The 10,038-nt window shown below is 56.6% G+C and overlaps 1 protein-coding gene across 3 annotated transcripts; it reads left to right on the forward strand.

The window, feature by feature from the left end:
• The first annotated feature begins 333 nt into the window (after window positions 1–333).
• Window positions 334–7,714, forward strand: AOC1 (amine oxidase copper containing 1). 3 transcript variants are annotated; one of them, XM_037131869.2, is made up of 5 exons: window positions 334–585; window positions 4,034–5,625; window positions 6,511–6,796; window positions 7,095–7,227; window positions 7,379–7,714. In XM_037131869.2, exons 2-5 carry the CDS (start codon window positions 4,038–4,040, stop codon window positions 7,646–7,648), a joined length of 2,277 nt encoding a protein of 758 aa, XP_036987764.2. In that variant the 5' UTR covers window positions 334–585; window positions 4,034–4,037; the 3' UTR covers window positions 7,649–7,714. The 3 variants fall into 3 exon arrangements, with proteins under 3 accessions (XP_036987764.2, XP_036987765.2, XP_053527868.1); XM_037131870.2 differs by having other exon boundaries at window positions 334–559; XM_053671893.1 differs by lacking the exon at window positions 334–585 and adding an exon at window positions 1,050–1,100.
• Window positions 7,715–10,038: the final 2,324 nt, after the last annotated feature.

Here is a 10,038-nt window from a genome sequence, read left to right on the forward strand (position 1 = left end):
GGAGAAGAAAATTTTGTGACGCATGAAAATGATATGAAATTCGCACTTCCACATCTGTAAAGGAGGTTTTATTGGCACACAGCCACACCCACTCAAAAACCAAAACGAAATGGACAAATGCCCTGCTTTCGATGTGAGTGTCCACCTCTACCAGCCTCTGCCTTTGTCTGTGTGTCCTTGTCAGCTGGGACTGCTTGTTAGCAACTTTCCCTTGCCCTTATCTCCGGCCTCTGAAGCTCAATGTTTATTTTAACAGATTAGGGCATCCCAATGCTTGTGGAACGATGGAAACACACCTAGGACTGGTGTATTGTTGGGGCAAACAGACGTGCACCCTGCTACTGAAGGGGGGGAGGACTGGGGCATTTCCCAACTTGGGCTCATGTAGGGGCCACAGAAGCCGGCGCCCCTGGCTACTGTGGAGGCCCCTGAGCCCCCAGAGCCCTACGTGGGTCCCCACCTTGCTTGGCCCAGCCCTCACCCTGCCCCTACAGGGCAGGGTCCAGAGAGCCATAAAACTCGGGAAGAGGCCAAGGTGAAGACTTATAGCAGAGGCAAGGTGAGCGGAGCAAGCGGAACACACAGGTATATTGTGAATGGGACATTGGGGGAGTGGAGGAGATGACGGGGGCGGGGGGGGGAAGGGCCTGAGGAATAAGGGGCCAGGAGAAACGAACACACAAGACGGGGGCGGGGGGGGGCAGCGGCCAGAGAGCACAAGCAACCGCTTAGGGGCAGGATGGAAAAAGCAGGAAGGAGGTGGATGGGCAGACCTGCCGCTAAGGTCCCTCCCCCCCTCCCGTCCCCCCTCCACCCCTGTAACTGCAGTGCCATAGTTCACACCCCAGCTGCCCACTTGGACCCTGAACATCGCTCTGTCCTGGGGAAGATAAGCTTAAAGGAATAGGCAGGTCCTCTCCCTCCTCTCCAGAGCAGAAAGACAGTTGGGGAAAAGCATAGAGTGCCGGGGTCCAGCCTCAGCAGGTCTCGGGGTCCCCGAAGGATGGACCGCACAGGCGACAAATGATGAGTCAGACACCCGACCGGATCCCGGAGAACAGCCAGCCTCTGAGGGTCTGACCGAACTTGCAGAGTCTGATGTAAGCTTTATTTTTATAGAGATTGTTACAAAACATTAAAGGAACAGGGGCATGGTGTGATGAGTTAAGCAGAAAAAAAAAAACAATACAGAGGTAACTAGGAAAAGTACAGGAAGTTCCATAGATTCAGTTATGTTAAACAAAGGTTATTTTGAGCAGAAGAACCATTAATCAGACAATTAGAAATAGCTGTATGTACAGAGTTTTAAATGTCTTGTTGATGAACAGATGTTCATTAAAGTTCTTAGAATTTGGCATGGGTCAAAAGGACACGCTAGACTGAACAGTGGTTAGAGGAAATTTATTACAAGGCCTTTGTGGTGTCTAACTTAACTATCTATCTTTCTGTCTAAAATGTTGCTTTATGTACTGAGGACTCTAACTCCTTAGCAATTGTTTCTATGTGCTTGGTTTGTAATAGTTAACCAGCTTCTCCTGCCTCTTTACCTGTCTAATTCCACTAATATATATTCCTGTCCAAGGTAGAGGAGGGGCTGTTACTCCATCAACTTTTAGATGTTCAGAGGCTACCCCATCAGGGGGGACTTTTGTTCTCTGGCCAAGAAATCATTTTGTACAACCTCATTGGAATTCTGTGGATCATTGCACCTGAAATGCGGGCATCTAAAAATCCCACCACCTATTAACTGCAAAGACAGACATGCAAGGAGAGATAGACAGGAAGTCCAGCCACAGTTGCCCCTGCTGTGCAGATGCATCTCATCCATCCCGACTGTGTCAAGGGATGGCTGCTGGTCGGCTCCCCACAGTGGAAGAGCTTACATGGGTACCCCTGACCGAGAGGAGCCCGTCTGAAAAGGCAGCAGACTGCACTGAGCCAGCTGGAAAGGGCCGTGTACGCAGACCCCCACCCCTAGGGAGGGGGGGTAGGGGTGGGACCAGACAAACAGCTGAGCCTAGAGGACTGTCAGGGCCGCAGCGAGACTGTCGTGGTGAGTACTGGTCACCATACATCTTTCCAAGCCCAGAGAAGGCACGACAGCATGAGTGACCTCTCAGGTAAACTGTGGACCTTGGGTGACGATGATGTGCCCCTGGAGGTCACAGGTAACCAGTGCACCGCTCTGGTGGGGGGTATTAGTAGTAGGGAAGCTGGGCGTGGGGGGCAGAGGGACAGATGGGGGAGCTCTCTCCCTTCTGCCTAGTTTTGTGGCGAACCTAAAAGTGCTCTAAAAAGTCAAGTCTGTTTAAAAGTAAAGCAAAAGGGAGGCTAAACCACAACTGAATAGTAAAACAAGAGCTCAGCCCATACCCTTCTTCTCCCGACGCCCCCGTGTCTCGCCGGTCAGTGCAGGCTGGACAGCGCCAATCAGGTGAGTCCCTGGCTGTTCTGGGGGACGGGCTATGAAGTGAAGACCCTGACCACACCTGCCCCCAAAGTGGAAGGGTTGAAAAGGCATCTCCCTGTATCACCGCCTGGGATGGCCCCATCCTGAGGTGCCCTCCTAGGAGCCTCGGAGGGTCAAGGCAGCCACCATCTGAGCACCCTACCAGAGGGGCAAAGCGGTCGGGACAGGACTGGCCCCTGGGTCCTGACCCTCAGAGCCCAGGCTTACAACCTACCCTCGGTGAAGTCCGTCGATATTGCTTACATTTTAAGTCTTCTGGTATCACCCAGGGTCTCCTCAGGGTGGGCTTTAAAAAGGAGAGTAGCTGGGGATTCTTGAGCACTTCCAAGAAGGGAAGCAGGTTCTGAGCACGTCTTCCCACCATCCAATTGATTTCTCGCAACCACCATGGAAGGTAGGCACCGTGGTTTTTGTTTCCGTCATCCGATTGAGAAAATGGAGGCCCACAGAGTTTAAGCGACCCAGCCAAGGTTGCACACTGGACCTAGGAGCGGGACATACGAGCACTTGAACCCAGGCAGTCTGCCTGCACAGCCCACTCTTTGAACTTCTATACTACATCGCAATGTTTTTAAAGGTTTTTACGTATTTATTTTTAGAGAGAGGGGAAAGGAGGGAGAAAGAGAAGGAGAGAAACATCAACGTGTAGTTGCCTTTCGTGCACCCCCTACTGGAGATCTGGCCCACAACCCAAGCATGTGCCCTGACTGGGAATCGAACCAGTGACCCTTTGGTTCACAAGCTGGCGCTCAATCCACTGAGCCACACCAGCCAGGGCCTACATTTCAGACTTTATTTACATGGATACCCATCTCGAACTGAGACACATCCCAACCTGTAGGTGATTTTTATAGGCATTTATTTGAGCCCAAGCCAATGACAAGTGACAGGAAGCAGGATCTCAAAGGCTTCCGAGAATGGCCATTTGTGCTTTCAGTTAGACACTTGGAGTTAAGGAGGATCACACAAAGATGCGAGAAAGCGAGGGTGGGGTCAACGAACGAGATGGTGTGCTCTCTTGAGGCTGGTCACGCCTCCGAGGTGCCGAAAAAGAGGATCACTCTTGCTTTTCAAAGGTGCGTTCGCCTGACTGGATGAGGACAATGGGCAGGGCTGGCTTAAACACCTTTCACTAAAGAAGTCGTAGTCCCAGGCCGTGAACACCCTCATGGCCTGCCCCGGGAGGCATTTATGAGGTACCACAGCACCCCTTTCTCATCCAGCCCCAGGGCACCAGAAGCTCTCATTCGGAGGGAGTGCCCTGAGTCCCACAGGCCCTGGCTGAGCCAGTTCAAGCTGGAGGTGCGGCCAGGCCGAGATACACACAGACGAGGAGCTGTTGTAGGAAAGGAAACCCGCAGACCTAATCAGGGCTCACAGACAAGTGAGAGGTGCTTAGAATCAGAATCGATGGAGAGCACAGGAGGGGCCCCAGCTGGGGTGGGAAGGGGGCCGTGTCTGTAGGGAGACTACAGGGCCAGAGGGCATCGCGGTCCCCGGCCCAGCCTGGTGGAGCCCACGTCCTCCCATAAACCAATGCAGTTCATCTCCTCTGCATTCTAGAGCCATGAGGCGAGAGACGCTGGCCCTCGGTGTGGTGGCGGCCGCCGTCCTGATGTTGCAGGCGTTGGCCTCGGTGAAGCCCGCCCCAAACACCCCACGCAGCCAGGCCAACAAGGTGTTTGCGGACCTGAGTGCCCAAGAGCTGAAGGCCGTGCGTGACTTCCTCTGGTCCCGGCAGGAGCTGAGGCTGAAGCCCTCCAGAACACCAACCATCGCCAAGAACTCCGTGTTCCTCATCGAGATGCTGCTGCCCAAGAAGCAGAAAGTGCTGAAATTTCTGGACAAGGGCCTTAGGCCTCCTGTGCGGGAGGCACGAGCCATCATCTTCTTCGGAGCCCAGGAGCATCCCAACATCACCGAGTTTGCCGTGGGACCCCTGCCACAGCCGTACTACCTGCGTGAGCTGTCCCGAGGGCCTGGGCTCCGGGCCTCCTGGGCCTCCAGGCCCGTGACCTCCGTGGAGAGCACCCTCATGAGCCAGACCCTGAAGGAGGTCACCAAGCCCCTGCACCAGTTTTTCCTTAACACCACAGGCTTCACCTTCCTCAACTGCCAGACCCGCTGCCTGACTTTCACAGACGTGGCCCCGCGGGGCTTTGCCTCAGGCCAGCGCCGCTCCTGGTTCATCTTACAGCTCTTCGTGGAAGGCTTCTTCTTGCACCCCACTGGGCTGGAGCTCCTCATAGACCACAAAAGCATGAACCCCCAGGACTGGACGGTGGAACAGGTCTGGTACAACGGGCAGTTCTACAGCAGCCCAGAGGAACTGGCCCAGAAGTACGCGGACGGGGAGGTGGACGTTGTGGTCCTGGAGAACCTGCTTCCCAAGGACGAGGGGGCAGAGGGCAAGGAGCAGCCGCCCCTCTTCTCCTCCTACAAGCCTCGCGGGGAGTTCACCAACCCCATCACCACGCAGAGCCCCCGCGTGGTCAACCCGGAAGGCCCCCGCTACAGACTGGAGGGCAACTCCGTGCTCTACGGGGGGTGGAGCTTCGCCTTCAGGCTGCGGTCCTCCACGGGGCTGCAGGTCCTGAACGTGCTCTTCCAGGGGGAACGCGTGGCCTACGAAGTGAGCGTACAGGAGGCCGTGTCGCTGTACGGAGGCCACACACCCTCGGGCATGCAGACCCAGTACTTGGACGTGGGCTGGGGCTTGGGCTCCGTCACCCACGAACTGGCCCCCGGCATTGACTGCCCAGCCTCCGCCACCTTCCTAGACGCCTTCCACTACTACGATGCCGACGCCCCCGTCCACTACCCCCGCGCCCTCTGTCTCTTCGAGATGCCCACAGGGGTGCCCCTCCGGCGTCACTTCGACTCCAACTTCAAAGGTGGCTTCCACTTCTACTCGGGGCTCGAGGGCCAGGTGCTGGTGCTGCGGACGACTTCCACCGTCTACAACTACGACTACATCTGGGACTTCATCTTCTACCCCAACGGGGTGATGGAGGCCAAGATGCACGCCTCTGGCTACATCCACGCCACCTTCTACACCCCCGAGGGGCTGCGCCATGGCGCCCGCGTGCACACGCACCTGCTCGGCAACATACACACTCACTTGGCTCACTACCGCATCGACCTGGACGTGGCAGGTAAGGCTCGGGCCCCACCTCACATCCCCATCCAGACGCTAGCTCCCACCCGTGGCAGATGATGGCACTCCCCCTGAAGGCAAACTGTCAGGGGAACGTGCCCGACCTGCGTGTGAAACCTGCAGGGCTGCAAGCTGAGTGCCCCTGAAAAATAGTGCAGGTGAACAGCATCCTGGTGTTGCCTTGGATACAGCACCGTGGCCCCTGTCCTGGCTCTGGGGCCCTGTGGACCCCCCTAGATGAGGGGTTGGGTGGAAAGGTATGCTCAGGGTAGCGGAGAGGATAATGTCTCAGGATGTAACCCATGTCACTGCTGCCTGGCACGCTGAGATGAATGCAGTGTCATCGAGAACACTTGCCGTGTCTCCTAGATAACCGTGTCACCATGACACAGGCATCGGGACAGGCTTTGGCCTGGCACGCAGTCACATGTCACAGCATGCCCCCGGGACCAAAGAGGTGGCTTCCCTTCCTGCCCCTACCCTCCCCCGCTGTCTCAGCCCCATTCGGCCCCCTGCGCACAGAGGGCAGTAGACACAGTCCCCACTTGGGAAAGATGGGCCGCCCCTCCTTTCGGACTGCAGCGCAGCCCTCAGGCTGGGGACACCAGTCTCAAAAGGAACAGCCCAGACTCACACCAGAACCGCTGCAGCTGCCGTGACCCATCGAGGGAAGCTGTCTTCTGGTTCCCCTGGATTTTTTTGTTTGTTTGTTTTTAATCTCTTCCTTCCACCCCACAGCTAGCTCTGCACGTCCCTCCAAGCCCCCTGCATCCCTCATGGCTTGCTGCTGGATGTGACCTGGAATGGAGGTCCCAGTGCAGAATGGGGATGTGTCATCTTGGGGTGCTGGACCCTCATTCTGCATCTCCCTGCACACCTGCAGGCTCGAAGAACAGCTTCCAGACCCTGGGGATGAAGCTGGAGAACATCACCAGCGCCTGGAACCCGGGACACTGGCTGATGGTGCCGGCTCTAGAGCAGAGGAGGTACCGCCGGGAGCGCCAGGCAGCCTTCCGCTTCGGACAGACTCTGCCCAAGTACCTGCTCTTCTCCAGCGCCGAGGAGAACCGCTGGGGCCACAAGCGCAGCTACCGGCTGCAGCTCAACTCCATGGCCCACCAGGTGCTGCCCCCTGGCTCCAAGGTGGAGCGGGGTGTCACCTGGGCCAGGTGAGGAAGCTCAGGAGCCTGGGGAGGGCTGGAGGCTCAGGAGTCTGGGGAGGGCTGAGTCTGCGTAACAGCGTGTCTACATGTGTGTGCATGCATGCATGTGTGTTTCCAGGTGTGGCTCTGTTTGGGGAGGGGGTGTGGAGGGCCCTTTCTCTGCACCTGAGCCGCAGGTGACCCTCGGCCAGTCTGGCTGACTCCCAGGAGATAATCTCGAAATTGGGGGAGAGACACATCACTGACCCTGGGAGAGGCCGGGAAGCTCCCAGTGCCTGGAACTGCCCGCCTTCTCCACCCACAGGTACCCACTGGCAGTGACCAAGTACCGGGAGTCAGAACTGTACAGCAGCAGCATCTATAACCAGAACGACCCCTGGGACCCGCCTGTGGTCTTTGAGGAGTTTCTTCGCAACAACGAGAACATTGAGGAAGAGGTACCGGCGCCGCCTTTTCCCAGCCCCAGCCCAGGACCACATCTGCGCCCCCTGCTGGACCTGCCCCCTCCCTACAAAGGGGGCTTTCGGGGACCGCCCACCCCTCTCCTCTCTGAGCTTCCTCAACATGACCTACTCCTCTCTCCCGCAGGATTTGGTGGCCTGGGCGACAGTGGGCTTCCTGCACATCCCCCACTCAGAGGACATCCCCAATACGGCCACCCCAGGAAATTCCGTGGGCTTCCTGATCCGTCCCTTCAACTTCTTCTCAGAAGACCCGTCCGTGGCCTCCAAAGACACCGTGATGGTGTGGCCTGGGGACAACGGTTCCAACTATATCCAGCGATGGATCCCTGAGAGGGGCGGGGACTGCTTCACAGGTCCCCCCTTTAGCTACAACGGGACCTACGTGCCTGTGTGAAGGGTGCCCCGCCCCAAACTAACTCCTAACTAGAAGCCTGAGCCCCCAGCCCACCCAGAAATAATAAACCCCTCAGTGCTCAGCTCCGAGTTCTGCTTCTTGCGTGTGTGGGGAAGGGGGACACGGTGGGCCAGACACACAGGGCCTTGGCCTTCAATCACTGTGGTCTACTCCACCGAGAGGAGGCTCCATCCGTGGGGTGCGTGACACGCCCTGCAAACTGGATGTGCCACTCAGATTGCTCTGGGAAGTCAGCTCCCTCCCGGGAGCCTGTAGTGGGGGGGGGGATGGGAGGACTCCCCTACATCGCTGACGGGCGGGCAGAGGAGGGCAGCCCTGCTGAGAGCCGGCGGGCAGCTGGAGAACGACGGCCAGCACCATTCTCCTCGGACGCCCTGACCCCAAGGCAAGAGGTGTATCCCGGGGGTCAGCCAGCAGACACAGAAAACCACGCATGCGCGGCGACACGCAGTAGTTTGTAACTGCGAAGTCCGGGAACAACGGGAACGCCCACCGACGGGAGAGCGTGCGCAGCTCTGAATAAGCTGCTTGTTCACACGGAGCAGGGTGAGGGGGTCGCGAAAGGAGCGCGTGGATGAGGACGTTCTCTGCGCCAACCGGGGGAGGAAAAAAGGAAGAAAAGAAGATAGGCAGAGAATAATAGATACGCCATGCTGGCTTTTCTGTAAGAGAGAAGGGTGTGTTTATTTAGAAGTACGCATCTATGCACGTATTTATATTGATTTATGAAAGCCCTAGAGCCCCGACCAGTGGGGCTCAGTAGGTTGGGCATCATCCCACAAACCAAAACGTCACAGGTTCGATTCCTGGTCAGGGCGCATGCCTAGGTTGCAGGTTTGATCCCTGCTCAGGGCACATATGAGAAGCAACTGATCAATGTTTGTCTCTCACGTGGATGTTTCTCTCCCTCTCTTTTTCCTTCCCTTCCCCTCTCTCTACAAATCAATACATAAATTTTTTAAACCCTTAAAAGATACACAAGACACTGATAAAATTGACTCCCTCTCGCCCTAGTCCTTTCAAGCAGCTATAACAAAATACCACAGAGGAGGGGCCTTATAAATGAGAGTTTATAAGTTCCCAAGGCTGGGAGTCCAAGATCAGGGCACCAGCAGAGTCACATGAGCGCCCTCTCCGGGCTGACAGACGTCTGACTTCCGTCTGTGCTCACCTGTTGGAAGAAGGGAGTGATCTGTCCCGAGTCTCTAAGAACTCGGATCCTCACTTGGAGGCTCCGCCCTCATGGCTAAGCTCCTCCCAAAGGCCCCGCCTCCTACTATCCTCACGCTGTGTCGCAGTGTCTGTGCACTGCTTTCAGTGGGCACTCTGCAGTGCTTGTTTAAAGATTGTGTTTATTTATTTTTAGATAGAGAAAGGGAGGGAGAGAGGGAGAGAAACATGGATGTGTGGTTGCCTCTCAGGTGCCCCCTACTGGGGACCTGGCCCACAACCCAGGCATGTGTCCCGACTGGGAATGGAACCAGGGGCCTTTGGGTTCTCAGGCTGGCACTCAACCCACTGAGCCACACCAGCCAGGGCAGCAGTGCTTTTTTTAAATTATTGATTTGAGAGAGAGAGACTTGTTGTTCCACTAACTGATGCATTCACTGGTAGATTCTTGCATGTGCTCTGACCAGGCACTGAACCCACAACCTTGCTGTAGCGGGGGCGACGCTCTAACCCACTGAGCTACCTGGCCAGGACCAGAGCAGTGCTTGTTGAGTGCCTAAGTGACCGACAGCTTAGGATATGCCAATTGCAGATGAGATCTACTGCTCATACCCTACCCTCCCCCAACCCTGTCCCGGGTTTTGTTCCTTGGCCCTAATCAGGACTTTGATCATTCCCTGGGCTACAACAGCACCATCTCCACCCCCACCTCCCACCACTAGATACCAGGAGAACCTGAGCCTCCCCCTTCACCCCGTAAAAGCAGCCCCAAGAACCCCAGAGAGTTCACTTCTCCCTCTCATGAGCTCTGGGTCCCCCGGTCCTTGCAGGCAGCAACTTTGCGACCTCCTTCCCTTCTTGTCCCCGGCATCTACTTTCCATCACTTCTGTCACATCTCCTCCTCACTCTAAGCATGATGCAAACCCAAAGTTCAAAGGAGTACAGAGACGAGGAAGATGGAGTCCCCGTCCCCAGACGTCCATGGTCACGGCGGGAAGACAGGCCTGAGAGACAGAGCTGTGCGGCCTGAGGGTGCTGTCCTCAGGCGGTCACCTTGTTGCAGAGACAGGGAGTCTGGGCTGAGCTGGAGCCGAGGGTGACCCCAGCATTCTCAAGCACACAGCATCCCAGGCCAGGAAGGTGGCTCTGTGGTCAGGCCCCCTCAAGAGGGAGAAAGACCAGCAGGTGTCCCACCCCA

The sequence above is a fragment of the Artibeus jamaicensis genome, unplaced genomic scaffold (genome assembly GCF_021234435.1).
Source record: "Artibeus jamaicensis isolate MK-2021 breed Jamaican fruit bat unplaced genomic scaffold, CSHL_Jam_final contig_718, whole genome shotgun sequence".
In the NCBI taxonomy this organism is placed as follows: domain Eukaryota; kingdom Metazoa; phylum Chordata; class Mammalia; order Chiroptera; family Phyllostomidae; genus Artibeus; species Artibeus jamaicensis.

Coding starts and splice junctions, on each gene's coding strand:
- AOC1 (XM_037131869.2), top strand. CDS start 4,038: ATGAGGCGAGAGACGCTGGCCCTCGGTGTGGTGGCGGCCGCCGTCCTG. Junction 5,626..6,510: donor CATCGACCTGGACGTGGCAG/GTAAGGCTCGGG, acceptor GCACACCTGCAG/GCTCGAAGAACAGCTTCCAG. Junction 6,797..7,094: donor CGGGGTGTCACCTGGGCCAG/GTGAGGAAGCTC, acceptor CTCCACCCACAG/GTACCCACTGGCAGTGACCA.